This window comes from Geotrypetes seraphini, chromosome 12 (assembly GCF_902459505.1).
Source record: "Geotrypetes seraphini chromosome 12, aGeoSer1.1, whole genome shotgun sequence".
NCBI lineage: Eukaryota > Metazoa > Chordata > Amphibia > Gymnophiona > Dermophiidae > Geotrypetes > Geotrypetes seraphini.
Window position 1 is genome coordinate 55,952,013 of NC_047095.1, and position 15,002 is coordinate 55,967,014.

The 15,002-nt window shown below is 47.0% G+C and overlaps 1 protein-coding gene across 1 annotated transcript in view; it reads right to left on the minus strand.

Moving 5' to 3' along the window:
* ACOT11 (acyl-CoA thioesterase 11) overlaps positions 1-14,738 on the minus strand; it is a 47,373-nt gene extending 32,635 nt beyond the window's left edge. Inside the window, exons 1-3 of the mRNA XM_033916891.1 lie at positions 14,222-14,738; positions 13,947-14,113; positions 7,607-7,676 (exon numbers count right to left, since the gene is read on the minus strand). Coding sequence (XP_033772782.1) covers positions 7,607-7,676; positions 13,947-14,113; positions 14,222-14,256 — 272 coding nt within the window. The 5' untranslated portion in view covers positions 14,257-14,738. The remainder of the gene's footprint in view (positions 1-7,606; positions 7,677-13,946; positions 14,114-14,221) is intronic.
* Between the last annotated feature and the right edge of the window lie 264 nt (positions 14,739-15,002).

A 15,002-nucleotide genomic window follows, 5' to 3' on the forward strand; every position in this document is an offset into this window, starting at 1 on the left:
CTGAAATATGGACGAGTGCAGCAAAAACGAAAATCATAAGAACATAAGAATTGCCGCTGCTGGGTCAGACCAGTGCTCCATCGTGCCTGGCAGTCCAGCCTCACCTGCGTACGTCCCAGTTTAGCAGGAACTTGTCCAGCTTAGTCTTGAAACCCTGGAGGGTGTTTTCCCCTACAACAGACTCCGGAAGAGCATTCCAGCTCTCCACCGCTCTCTGGAAGAACATAAGAGCTGCCATACTGGGACAGACCGAAGGTCCATCAACCTCAATATCCTGTTTCCAACAGTGGCCAACCCAGGTCCCAAGTACCTAGCTAGATCCCAGGTAGTAAAACAGACTTTATGCTGCTTTATGTTATATAACTCCCCAGCACTGGTGAACTTAGAAATGGAGCAACTTTCAGATAAGCTACAGGGAGCAAATCTGTTCAAGGTTATTCCAACTTTATTTTCAGCTCTCTGCTGTTTATACTTGAGAGAGAAAAATTTGCTTCCTATTATTGATTTTTGTGAGGAATAATTTTTGTTTACACTGAATTTTTTGGTTCCTTAATGCCAGAAGTGTGAGGGAAGGGGAACAAAGTCAGTCACTGCCGTACATTACATGGGTTCCATCCCCGCCTTGGATCTTCTGCTCCCTGGACCAGTAGGAAACACCTACCTGATTATTCCCCATTTATTATAGGGGACTTTAACATCCATTTTGATGAACCAGCAAATTCTTTTACTAAAGAAATTACATCATTTACTAAATCTCTAAACCTCCAACCTATTATCCAGGATCCAACGCACTCAGCTGGCCACACTTTAGATATGATTTTAGTCCCATCATCGTTAGTTTTTCTCATTCTGATATCTCTAACATTTCAATTCCATGGTCAGATCACCATCTCATTCATATGAGACTAAATTTAAAAAAACAATCAACAACTGTCACGCAAGCAAAAAAGATTTCCTATCACGATTACTCAAAATTAGAATTAACAAATATTTCAACATATATTAACCCCAAAATTTTTAATCTACACACTGACTCTCTAGAGGAACAACTCAATTCCTGGAACTCAGCGATTCAAAACTTATTGGATAAAGAAGCCCCTATTATAAATAAAATCATTTCGCCCCGTAAAATCCAAAATCCTTGGTTTACTCAAGAACTGTATTTACTCAAAATACAACTAAGATCACTAGAAAGAAAATGGCGTAAAAACAAATCGGCTGAAAATTTAAAGTTTTATAAAGATCAAGCATCATTATACAAGACAAAAATCAATCAGACCAAAAGAAAGTACCGTATTTTCGCGGATATAACGCGCGCGTTATACGTGATTTTACGTACCGCGCATACCCCTCGCGCGTTATATGCCTGAGCGCGGTATACAAAAGTTTTTAAACATAGTTCCCACCCCGCCCGACGCCCGATTCACCCCCCCAGCAGGACCGCTCGCACCCCCACCCCGAACGACCGCTCGCACGCGCTCCCACCCGCACCCGCATTCACGATCGGAGCAAGAGGGAGCCCAAGCCCTCTTGCCCGGCCGACTCCCCGACGTCCGATACACCCCCCCCCCCCCGGCAGGACCACTCGCACCCTCACCCCGAAGGACCGCCGACTCCCCAACAATATCGGGCCAGGAGGGAGCCCAAACCCTCCTGGCCACGGCGACCCCCTAACCCCACCCCGCACTACATTACGGGCAGGAGGGATCCCAGGCCCTCCTGCCCTCGACGCAAACCCCCTCCCCCCAACGACCGCCCCCCCCCCAAGAACCTCCGCCCGTCCCCCAGCCGACCCGCGACCCCCCTGGCCGACCCCCACGACACCCCCACCCGCCTTCCCCGTACTTTGTGTAGTTGGGCCAGAAGGGAGCCCAAACCCTCCTGGCCACGGCGACCCCCTAACCCCACCCCGCACTACATTACGGGCAGGAGGGATCCCAGGCCCTCCTGCCCTCGACGCAAACCCCCCTCCCTCCAACGACCGCCCCCCCCCCAAGAACCTCCGACCGACCCGCGACCCCCCTGGCCGACCCCCCCACCCCCCTTCCCCGTACCTTTGGAAGTTGGCCGGACAGACGGGAGCCAAACCCGCCTGTCCGGCAGGCAGCCAACGAAGGAATGAGGCCGGATTGGCCCATCCGTCCTAAAGCTCCGCCTACTGGTGGGGCCTAAGGCGCGTGGGCCAATCAGAATAGGCCCTGGAGCCTTAGGTCCCACCTGGGGGCGCGGCCTGAGGCACATGGGCCAAACCCGACCATGTGTCTCAGGCCGCGCCCCCAGGTGGGACCTAAGGCTCCAGGGCCTATTCTGATTGGCCCACGCGCCTTAGGCCCCACCAGTAGGCGGAGCTTTAGGACGGATGGGCCAATCCGGCCTCATTCCTTCGTTGGCTGCCTGCCGGACAGGCGGGTTTGGCTCCCGTCTGTCCGGCCAACTTCCAAAGGTACGGGGAAGGGGGGTGGGGGGGTCGGCCAGGGGGGTCGCGGGTCGGTCGGAGGTTCTTGGGGGGGGCGGTCGTTGGAGGGAGGGGGGTTTGCGTCGAGGGCAGGAGGGCCTGGGATCCCTCCTGCCCGTAATGTAGTGCGGGGTGGGGTTAGGGGGTCGCCGTGGCCAGGAGGGTTTGGGCTCCCTTCTGGCCCAACTACACAAAGTACGGGGAAGGCGGGTGGGGGTGTCGTGGGGGTCGGCCAGGGGGGTCGCGGGTCGGCTGGGGGACGGGCGGAGGTTCTTGGGGAGGGGGGCGGTCGTTGGGGGGAGGGGGTTTGCGTCGAGGGCAGGAGGGCCTGGGATCCCTCCTGCCCGTAATGTAGTGCGGGGTGGGGTTAGGGGGTCGCCGTGGCCAGGAGGATTTGGGCTCCCTCCTGGCCCAATATTGTCGGGGAGTCGGCGGTCCTTCGGGGTGGGGGTGCGAGTGGTCCTGCCGAGGGGGGAGAAGAATCGGACGTCGAGGGGGGGCATCAGGCTTTCAGGATGGGGACAGGACTTCAAGGGGGGACAGGCAGATCTTCAAGGGGGACAGGCAGACCTTCAAGGGGGACAGGACTTCAAGGGGGGACAGGCAGACCTTCAAGGGGGGACAGGCAGACCTTCAAGGGGGGACAGGACTTCAAGGGGGACAGGCACGGAGAGGCGGGGCAGTGCACCGAAAGTCAGGGCGGGTGAACGGTGAGTCGGGGCAACCAGAGGAGAGTCGGGGAGGGCGAAAGGAGAGTCGGGGTGGCCAGAGGAGAGTCGGGGAGAGCGAAAGGAGAGTCGGGGTGGCCAGAGGAGAGTCGGGCAGCATGCGCGTTATATGCCTGAGCGCGGTATAGAAAAGTTTTTGTACATATCATCGTGATTTCTGCGCGCTATACCCCTGTGCGCGTTTTACAATGGTGCGCGTTATATCCGCGAAAATACGGTATTACTCCAACAAAATATCAAAGGCTAAAAATCCATCTATTCTTTACTCCATCTTAAAATCTATTATTCCTACTTCCCAGAAGGACGGCAATAGTAATAACCCAACAGCTCAAGATCTCGCCAACTATTTTCTTAAAAAAATCAGAGATATTCGCCAAAACTTTGATCAGTTAGTGTTAGATAATTCTACTGAAAATTTTCATAATACCTATCTTCCCACTGCTAAATGTTCCACCTTTAACTTACCTTCTCTAGAATATATTGAAGATCTTTTCCAAAGAATTAACATCAAGGGTTCAAGATCAGAAATTATTCCTCCAATAATTCTGAAAAAAAATTTTTCTTACTTAGGCCCTTTTATTCACTCCTTTATTTTAAAAAGTCTTAGTACAGGTTTTGTGCCAGTATCTTGGAAAAATGCAAAAATTTCACCTATATTGAAAGATCGGACAATTAGTTCTGAGGAAGTTTCAAATTACCGTCCTATCACTAACATCCCATTTCTGGCCAAATTAACTGAGAGAGTAGGCTTTGAACAACTGTCTGACTTTGCCGAATCTACCAACGTTTTACACCCGAATCAAACTGGCTTTAGAAAATACCATAGCACAGAATACTCATTGATCGGGCTTACAACAAATATAAACTATCACCTAGATCACCATAGTTCCGTTATACTTTTTTCTTTGGACCTATCGGCTGCATTCGATACGATAGACCATGCTGTACTTTTAGATAGATTAAAATCTATTGGTGTTTGCGATCAGGTTTTACAATGGTTCGTTTCTTTTTTAGCAAACAGACAATATACAGTCCATTTCAACAATACAAGTTCAAAACCTTACTCCCTCAGCTATGGAATTCCTCAAGGATCTATATTATCACCTTTACTGTTCAACATTTTTCTTTCACCGTTACTAAGTTTATGCCAATCTATCGGCTTTACTCCATACACCTATGCAGATGACATTCAATTGTCTCACCCTTTAAATCCCGAACATTCAGAAGAAATCTCCCAGATTAACAAAAAACTCGACACAATTAAAAATTGGCTGGCGGCAAATAGATTAGCATTAAATATCCTTAAAACAAAAGCAATACTTTTCTCATGGAAACAAGGAATAAAACTAGCTACTCCTTTTATCATTAATAATATTCATATAGATTTAGTTCCTTCATTAAAAATACTTGGGGTTATGATTGATGAAAATTTTTCCTACTATGAACATATTAGCAACACTATCAAATCTTGTTTCTACAGATTGCGAATGATCCGTTCAATTTCTAAATTTCTTGAACCTAAATCTTTAAATATTTTATTACACTCACTGATCATAACAAAGCTTGACTATTGTAATGCGTTACTAATTAACATTACACAAAAAGAAAAAAAACGTTTACAAATAATTCAAAATATTGCAGTCAAACTTTTATATAATGGTAAAAAGTATGACCATGTGACTCCTTATTTCATCGAGTCGCATTGGCTCCCCATTACTCATCGCATTACATATAAAATTTTGTTGCTAGTATTTAAAACTCTATCCACAAATGAACCATCATTTATAAATCGGATGCTTATCCCTTATAATTTATCACGCACTCTTCGATCTTTAGCACAAGAATTACTGGTAGTCCCTTCTTTAAAAGTGGTAGGTACCAGACGTCATGACATGTTCTCAATTGTGGCCCCCCAGACTTGGAACTCTTTGCCACAATACATAAGAGATGAAAAGGAACTCAGTCTCTTTAAAAATAAATTAAAAACTTTCCTTTTTAAAGATGCTTTTAGTCTTTAATACAAATACTTTTAAATACTGTAGTTAAGTCATCCCTCCATTATATGCAAATCTCTCTTATGCATATTCATTAGGGTTATCCCAAAAACCCGACTGGCTGTGGTCCTCTAGGACAGGGTTGGGAACCACTACACTGACTAGACCACCAGGAAGGCGGGAGGGATGCGGGGAAGGTCCAGAAATTAAAAATCGCAAATAACCGAATCTGTGGATACTGAAACCGCAGATTCGCAGGGCTTACTGTAGTTTCTGTGTTGAGATCTTGTTGCAGACCTGTTTCCTCACTAGTTATACTTTTCGCTCCTTCGCAAAAGTTTGAAACGATCTTCCTTTTGAAATTAGAATCCTTTCTTCTCTTCAAATTTTTCATAAATCCTTAAAAACGCTACTGTTTCAGAAATCATCAATAGACTCAAATAATGATGTTCTTATTTCGGTGTACTTTTATTCTAATGATCTTGCTTTATGCGAAGAAATAATTATTGTAAACCAAGTCGAGCCCTATCTCAGCGAAGACCCGATATAAAAGCCTAAAGATTGGATTGGAGGTGTGGACTGGAGTTTTAAGGCCTACTGTTAATATTTACAGTCCTGTCTTTTCACACAAGATGTGTTGTTGCTCTTTGAGTCTCAGGAGTTAAGGCTCTGAATGTGTGGTTTGTTTGTTTTTTACATAAGTTTGTGTTTAGTGTTTTACAGTAGAGGGATGTGTGTTGCTCTTACTGAGGTGACATTAAGACTTTAATATAATTTTTGGCTTTTCATAACATCAGACAGGTCATCTATAGTGGACGTGTGCCTGATCAGATTTAAATTAAGTTATGGGATCAGGTTTTTAAATAAGAAGGTATCTTTTAATACAGTTGAATTGTTTCCTTAGCTATGCACGTGGTTTACAATCAGTAAATGCTTGAATTAATTGAGTTTAAAATATGTGTCCCTAATTGTAGCAGGTTTCCGGGTCTCACTGTGTCTGTGTAGAAAGAACTGACATTTTAGCCATCATGCAGTGCCATACCCTGAAGAAAGCTGTTTTCATGAGAAGCAGAGCTTTTTCTTAAGCAGGTCCTGCTTTATGGAATTCTTTGTTTAACAAATTCTGATGGTTTGTCATATTTTGTCATTTTGCAAGCTGTTGAAAACAGAATTATTTCAGCAATATTATGGAAGCAAACTATGACTATAGGATTTAGCAATGATTGACTCGATTCTGTTAATTTGAACTATTGTTTTATGCTTTTATTGGGGGTAAAAAAAAAAATAGATTTTGTGAAGTGACTGTATTGTATTTTAAATAAGATTTTTATTGTACACCGCTAAGTGTCAATAGTGGTAAATCAAATACTAAATCCAATCCAACTTAAGACTGGTTTGGCACCACTAGGTGCGATTCTATAAACCGCGCTGAATGGCGCCTAGGATTTAGGCACAAAAAAGGAAGCGGTGAAGGGACACTGGTCAAACCACGATGATGTCTTTCTTCTATGGGCAGGGGAAATTACAGAACTGGAGCATTTCTTTGCGCGGTTGAACACTAGGGATGGGAATTTTTTATTAACCTTAGTTTGGCTTGATCTTATGTCAACTGGCGCCATCTACTGGGTAGGTCTGGCTTTATCCGATTCCGCTCTGCTCCTTTTGTTTATATCTGCTGGTTTCTTTTTGCATGTTGTTACATTCAGGTACATCACATTATTCACATAAACTCATGATATTTATGTTTCATATTATTACTTGCTTATATATATTTTCTGTATTTTATCCATGATTTTATGACATTTATGTATTTAAGATATCTATGTCTTATATGTTTCATTTTATTGCTTGGTCGAAGTATTTGTGCTTATTACCATGCTCATATTTTTATGGCTTTTATATTTCGATATTTAATGCAATCTAGGCTGACGTTTTTATGTTACTTTCATTTCAAATGTGTTTTTATATTTTATGGATTGTTCTTCTACGTACACTCCTCTACATGTGTGTTTTTTAAGAATTTATCTCCGGTACATATCACATTTGTATGTATCTTTAATCATTATTATTGTTGTTCCGTTAGGCTACTTTTACACCCCTGAGGAAGGCCCTTGTGGCCGAAACATGGACCGTGTTGGGGTCCAGTATATGCTCTATTACAAAGGGCTTTACGTGATTGCCACATTTTGTTTTATTCATGTGTATACTTGTGCAAATTTTAACTGAAATATTTTAAATAAATGTGTTTGTCTACATAGTGGTTTGACCAGTGTCCCTTCCCCACTTCCTTTTTGGTTCCTATAGTTCGCCCGTGGGGTTGTGTTTTCCTTTGTATCGTTATGATACCTAGGATTTAGGCACCATTTATAGAATCAGGCTCGTCCTGTCTTAAACGCGTTTATTCAACAAGCAAAGAGGAAAATATCTACCTGATGGTGTGCTCAAAATATATGTCGTCCATGGAGGCAGTGACACAAGGACAGCCGGCATGCCTTTCAGCTGAAAGAGAAAACAGGTAAGAGAGCATGCGTTCTCTCAAGTGAAGTCACTTCAAATGAACGTCATTCACCAGTATGAGTGCACGCTGTTAGTAAACCATCTGCTCTTTTCTTACTCCCCCCTCCCCCTTTTATGAATCTACGTTAAGGTTTTTTTTATCACCAGCCATGACGGTAAAAGCTCCGATGCTCATAGAATTCCCATGAGTGTCAAAATTTTTACAGTCGCTGCAGGCGACAAAAACACTAACGCAGCTTCATAAAAGGGGGGGGGGAGGTTAATGAGGCATAATATAGGTTGCCCAATGTTAGGTATGGATCCCAAATGCACGTGCAAACTAATTAGTCAATTAGGGGCTAACAATTAATTACTGGAGCTAAGCGGCACCAATTTGAATTTGCACATGCGTCCTGCCCTATGCCCGAAACCAGGGGTGTCAAAAATCAGGCATGCGGGGCAATTAGGTTTGGCCCGCGAGAAAATACCCTTTCTGTTCCTTCCCTCCCTCCATCCCATTGTGCACCATCTCTCTCTCTCGGCTTCCCGGTCTCAGAGGAGTGGTGGGACCACGGCAGAAGGAACGCGCAGCGGAGGCCGACGGCAGCCTGCTAGGATCGCTACAGCTGAACGGCGATCCTCTGCAGGCTGCTTAGAAGGTGAGGCTGGGAAGCCGGAGGACACTTGCAGGCCTTCAGTGCTGAAATGGAAGTTTAGTGCCACAATGAGATGAAACATAAGTCTTCTAGTCCGTAATGGCAAAGAGGATGTTTTCATGGGACATGGACATGTGCTTAAATCATAAGAATCACCGACGCTATAACAATGCCAAACTGCTGGGCTGTTTATCCTCCAGAGAAGCCACCGGAATTATGGCCAGGAAATGTGCCCGGTACACGACAGCTGGTCTCAATAAGGCCCTGTAACCTCCCCCTCCCCCCCTTCTTTCAGATCACACTAGCACCAGAAGCAAACGTTACGGCTGCGATGACTCCTGTCACGTAAGTGGCAGGGGCTGTGGGAACAGCATAGGGCCATCTCATTAGCGGCCACCACACTTACCTCTTGCCCTGCCTCTCAGTTCCTCCCTTGTATAACTTATTGAAATGACTATGTTGTTTCATTTGCATTGTAAAATCTAGCACTGATACCCAAGTCATAGATATAAGCTGGGATATTCTAACTATATATGATCATGCCTACTGCCGGTATTGGAAAGAAGAAGGGACAGAAGAACCTCAATATTCCTGGTGGCTGGGCACCTTTACTGAATGGGGGGGGAGGGGTCTTGGAGATTTGCAGAGGGGACGCCAGCCCTGCTGGTCCTACGGCAGGTTGGAGTACAAAATGCTTTCTCATGAGTGTTAATTGGCTCAGACACTGTTAAAAGGTCTTCCCATGTTAATGTTAAATAAATGCTAAGGTCAAAGGTTATAGTGCTAATACTTGTGCGTTACCTGGAGTTATTGGTCCAGTCGACTCGCCATTTGCTTAAGCAAGATTCTGGGGCTTATTATCCATTACCCCTTGTTGGGGGGGGGGGAAGAGAATCCATGGAGCACTGCTGGAATAAGTTTTAATAGAATCAAAACTTGCTGTCTTCCTGGGAGGATGAAGTTATAATTCGATTTCATTGAATGTATGATTAATAAGTATTATTACAGTGTATATGATTGTATAATGAATTACTTGTTGAAAGTTTAAAAATGAATAAAGAAATATTTAAAAAAAAAAAGACTTCATAGAGGTTGTAGACATCCATGGTAAACAGTTGGCCCAGAAAAGCTCTGCCCTCCAGGCTGTCAGAAAGCTGGACATAATGTGCCAGATAAACGAGGCAGTGAACACAGCTTGTTCACACTCACAGGTGCCAAGAAGATGCCACTTCGAACAACGGCATCATTCAAAAAAATAAACCTGCTTAGTTTGGCATATCTGACGGGAACGAAAATGTTGCATTCGATAATGCAGAGCTTGTGGCAAGCTACTCTGCTTCCGTGTATTTCAGATGACAAACTTAAAATGTTTCTTACTGAGAAAAATAAATCAATCTGGATTTGTACAACTGTGAGGGCAGCCTCGCTGAAGAATTTGTGCCCGTGTGAGCAGAGTTAGTCTTTTGGCCATTTTTTTTTTTTTTTTTTTAATGCGTTAAGCCAGTGGTCTCCTACTGTTTTCATGTAAAGGATGCAACGTGAACACGAGAAAGCTCCGAGGGCCACCAAAAGATTTCAAGCTTAAACACTGAAGCCTATACTAGTTAAATACAGTGTTCCCCCGCGAATTTGCGGTTCGCGGACCAGGTCAGTCCCGGTATTCTCCGACCGCTTCTTCCTGGAACGGAACACCCCCCCCCCCCCCCGAATATCGGGGGGAGTACTGTACTAGAGAATGACACGGTGGCGGTTTACCCGCGGCCACCGCATTTTAGCCGCGGGTCACCCGCCGAAAACGGGGAAGAAAACTAGCAGTCGCTGCGGCGACGGGGACAAGGCCATTCACCGCCCGCGGGGCGGTGAATGGTCTTGTCCCCCGCAGTGAGGCATGAAGGATCGCGCGGTCCCCGCAGCTCACACCCGCCCGCCCAATCGATTCCAGTGTCCAGCCAGCTCTCTCCCCTCTCCTCACCCCAGTCCGCAGATCCTCCTCCTCGGCGACCCGCACGCTACCAGAGAGCCGCGCACACCCGCCGCTGCTCAGCCTCGATCTTCTGCTCTGACGCAACCGGAAACAGGAAGTTGCAGCAGAGCAGAAGATCGAACACTGAGCAGCCACGCGTGTGCGGCTCCCTGGGAAAGCGCGCAGGTTGCCGAAAAAGAAAACCCACAAACCAAGGTGAAGAGAAGGGAGAGAGCCGGCCAAACACCAGGATCGACCGGGCAGGCAGGTAGTGGCCGCGGGGACCGTGTGATCGCTAGTGCAAATTGGAAGGAGGGAGTGAAAGGAAAAAGGCTTATATGGATGCAGCGGGGACGGTGACGGGGCGGTGAATGGGATGGCAGTGGCGGTGACGGGGCGGTGAAAGGGATGGCGGTGACGGTGCGGTGAAGGGATCGGCAGTGACGGGGCGGTGCAGAGGATGGTGGGCCGGTGACGGGGACAGATTTTTTCCCCGTGTCATTCTCTATACTGTACTACTCTAGCTTCATCATACTGCTGCAGTGCCTGCACATCCGAGGCCCGATTTTTAACATGTCCTACTCCTGTACGTATGTACAGTTTAGGGGGTGAAGAACTTATGTGCATGACCGAAGAGCGGGGCTTGGGTGTGATTGTATGTGATGAACTTAAGCTGGCAAAAAAATAGCAAAGGATTTTCAAAGCCTATGGGCTAGATTCACTAACCTGCCCGATCGGGCCCAATCCGGGCAGGTCCGACCAATTCATCTAACTGCAACACACAGATGGGGGCGATCGGAGAAATGCTCCATCTGCCGGCATGGATCGCTCTATAGCGATCCCCGCGCATGCGCTGGACCTCCGGCCCTGCACCTTTTTTTCCTCCCTTTTTAAAAACTTTTTTTTACAGCCCGTGGTTTTAACCCGCTTAAAGCCTGCGTGTTAAAAACCATGAGCTTACACTGCGGGGAACGGTGGGAAAGTCGGGGCGGGCAGGCAGATCAGGGAAGCAGGAGATCAGGGCTGAGAGCAGGGCAGCAGAAGGCAGTCGGAAAGGGCTTCAGCGACTGGTCCTCAGCCGTCGCTTTTTAGGTTGATCGGCCAGCACAGTCGAATCGGCAAATTTGTTTAGTGAATCGCGTCCCTGCCTACTTTGCATGCAGTTCCCCTCATTTGCACGCGCACTTGGAATCGGATCGCAAAACAGGTTAGTGAATACTGCAGGAGGGAAATCAGGTCGCAAAGGGCTCGCAAACCAATCGGTACCCGCTCGGTTTGCTTAGTGAATCTAGCCCTATCTGACATGTGTACTAGAGAATGACACGGTGACAAAATTCATCACCGTTCCCGTCCCCGCGGATAACCGCGGGAAATAATCCCATGTCATTTTCTAGTGTCTATTTCAACCTCAGTCCTTCTACACCAGCATTCTTCAAAGCAAAGCTTGCGGGTCAGTGGTTGTGGCCAATCATACTCTGATTCTTATGTGAGCCATTGTGACATCACTGATGTGATTGGCTCTTAGGCACTGGTGGAATGAGGCATTATGACATCACAATATCTGCTCTGGATACCAGAGACTGTCATTCTTTAGTGTCTGTTTCAACCTCAGTCCTTCTACACCAGCATTCTTCAAAGCAAAGCTTGCGGGTCAGTGGTTGTGGCCATTCATACTCTGATTCTTCCCTCTCTCCTTAAAGAATGACATAAAGATGGTTTCCCGCGGTTATCCGCGGGGACGGGGACGGTGATGAATTTTGTCACCGTGTCATTCTCTAATTTGTGTACAAAAGGATTCCCAGCTGCAGAGAAGTGATGAGAAAATTAGGGCAATGAGAGGCGATTTTTGTAGATCCAGTGACCACTTCTCTTGCTCCCCATTCTCCCCTCTCCCCAAGGGGGCCCAAACGTCACTGAGCAACGACCAAGAGACTTTACCGTGAAAAATAAGAGCAGAAAATCAAGGTGGGTCCTAACACTGCTTTGTTGGCAGGGCTTCTGCAGTGCTGGCATTGCAAAGGAAGCAGCAAGCAGCACACATGCCAGGGGTTGCCAGCTTCCATTCTTTCTTATCAATTGGGTTTGGTTTTTTGTTTTTTTTTGTATGTTCACTATTTAAAAACTTATTTATTTAACAAATGCAAAGCCAAAGAGCCTAGAAACAGTCTCCTCCTCACATGCTGACCTCAGATCACCCTTAAGCTTTTTTTTTTTTTAAGAGCACAGCTCTGAACAACATAGGACACTGTCTAACTTTTTCCATGACTACGTAAAGAGGTATCTGAATGTCTCTCATACCTTCCACTCCCCTCTCTAGGACATATGTGTTTGTATTCTGAAGTGCGTAAGAGACAACTTTTCAAACTGATTGACCGAAAGCTCTCCAGGGACAGGAAAACCCCCCCAAATGGAACTCACCTTCTTGAGCTATTACTGAAAAAGGCATGAGCTAAATGCAAAAATCCTTTTCCTGACTGGGGGTGCTAAGTTTTCAGCTACTTAACTGCAACCACCAAGCTAAGCATCCACATTACTGAGCAAGCTCCTTGTGTTCAGGGAGCGAAAATCTTTGAAATGTTGGTGCCTAAGCCCGTCACTTGATAGAGCCTTTGGAGTAGACTTTAAATCAGTGGTCTCAAACTCGCGGCCCGCCAGGTACTATTTTGAGGCCCTCGGTATGTTTTTCATAATCACAAAAGTAAAATAAAAGAGTTTCTTGATCATATGCCTCTTTAGCTATAAATAACAATATTATTATTATTATTATTATTATTATTAAGACTTGGCCAAAAGGAAAGATTTATAAACTATAAAGAGTTTTACCTCATGCAAATTTGTCATTTCTTGAATAAGACATTCACTATTTTTTTCGGAGGCCCTCCAAGTACCTACAAAGCCAAAATGTGGCCCTGCAAAGGGTTGGAGTTGGAGACCACTATATCATTTTGGTAGGGTGGTGGTTTTTTTTTTCCTGGCATTCCTCCAGGTCTATAATCTTTCAGAGACTGACTTGCAGAACTGGAAATAACACTCCACATGAGGTTCACACAGGCCTATTCCCTCCTTTCTTCTAGTAGTTACAGGTCTTAGGGGAGGCACACACCATGACCCTGATGAGCCTCCCTCCCCAGCCAGGGTCAGTCTCTCAAATGTAGTGCTGTGTTTCATCTTGAGCTCAGCTACCAAGCTGTCTAATTTCTGAGGTGAAATCCAAACCAGTTCTGGTTTTCCGACCACCCTATCCTGAAGCGTCAAGGGGGGGGGGGGGGAGATAGAATCGAGGCCTACGAAATCCTACCCTGCTTTGGAATTTCAAACTAACCAGGAAGTCTCCCAACCGGAAAACGTGGCAGCTCTGGACATGATCTCCCTCCCCCGGTCTTTCTCCTGGTTGGCTGGTTACACCTCGGCATCCGCACCCCAAATTCAGACCCCCCCACTACCCCCTCCCCATTAACTCTTTGCTGCCAAGTACTTGAGCACTCCCCGAACGTTGCCAGCTCCGCTCCGATTCTGCCCACTCCGCCACGGAGTTTAACGTCGACTCTGTAAAAACCCAAAGTTTCCCCGTCCAGCCAGGAAAGCAGCGCAATCCGATCCACTTTAAAAGCCACGGCTGGTCCCGGTGGTCCCCCCTCCCCCTCCGGCACTCACCGGCCAGGCAGGCGGCCGTGTCGATCCACTTGAGCAGCTGACCCACGCTGAGCTCGCCGCGGTAGTTGGCGTGGCAGGGCAGCACCATCTGGCTCATCTTCACCTCGGTGGGGTTACGGTAGCCCGGGGGCGAGCGGTTAGGCTCCGGGGAAGTCATCTCGCCGCACCTGCAGCAGAGAGAGAGAGAGAAAGAGCGTGAGAGGAGGAGGAGGGGGGGCGCCGGGGCTCCCGGGCGGATCGGCTGGGGGGAGGGGGGGACTCCGAGCCCCCGGTACCTGCACACGGGGGGCTGATTGCCCCTTCCACTCATCCTCTCGGAAGGCGAGACAGCTCGGTCTGCTGAACTGTGGCCAGCGCTCCGCTCTCACGGCCCAGGCTGGATCGACGCCCAGGTTCCGACACCGGAGAGCTTGCCGCACGCTCTCGCCCTTCCATTTCGCCACATTGTTACAGAACAATCGGATGCTTCGAGCTCTCGTCACATGCTGGCTTTGCTTCCTACTGTCCTCTCAAGGCCCTGCGCACGAGGGGGGGGGGGGAGGCGAAGGCCAAAATTAGGCTTTCAAATTCCTTTTCTTGCCGTGGTGAAGCAATTCGGGGATTTGGAGGAAGGCAGAGGGGTAGGAGGTTCGCTGAGGTTACCACAGGCTTCAATGGTCGGGGCAGAACTAGGCGGTAGCCTAGGGCAGCAAAGAGCAGCTGCACTCAAAGTAAAACAATAGCTTCAGACACTCAAAGAATCGGACATACTTTTAGTTGCAGCCGAATTATACTTCAAAGGATGAGAGGGTGGGGGGGGTAGGTAATTCAGTTCCTCGAGAGCCGGAGCCAGGCCAGGTTTTCAGGATATCCACAATGAATATGTATGAGTTGGGTTGGATTTGCATGCACTGCCTCCTTGAGATGCAAATCTACCTCATGCATATTTATTGTGGATATCCTGAAAACCTGACCTGGCTCCGGCTCTCGAGGACTGGAATTGCCTACCCCTGACCTAGGACATCCCATACTCTTGCACTGACCCTAAGTATAGCATTAGTAGTCCATCTGAAAAAT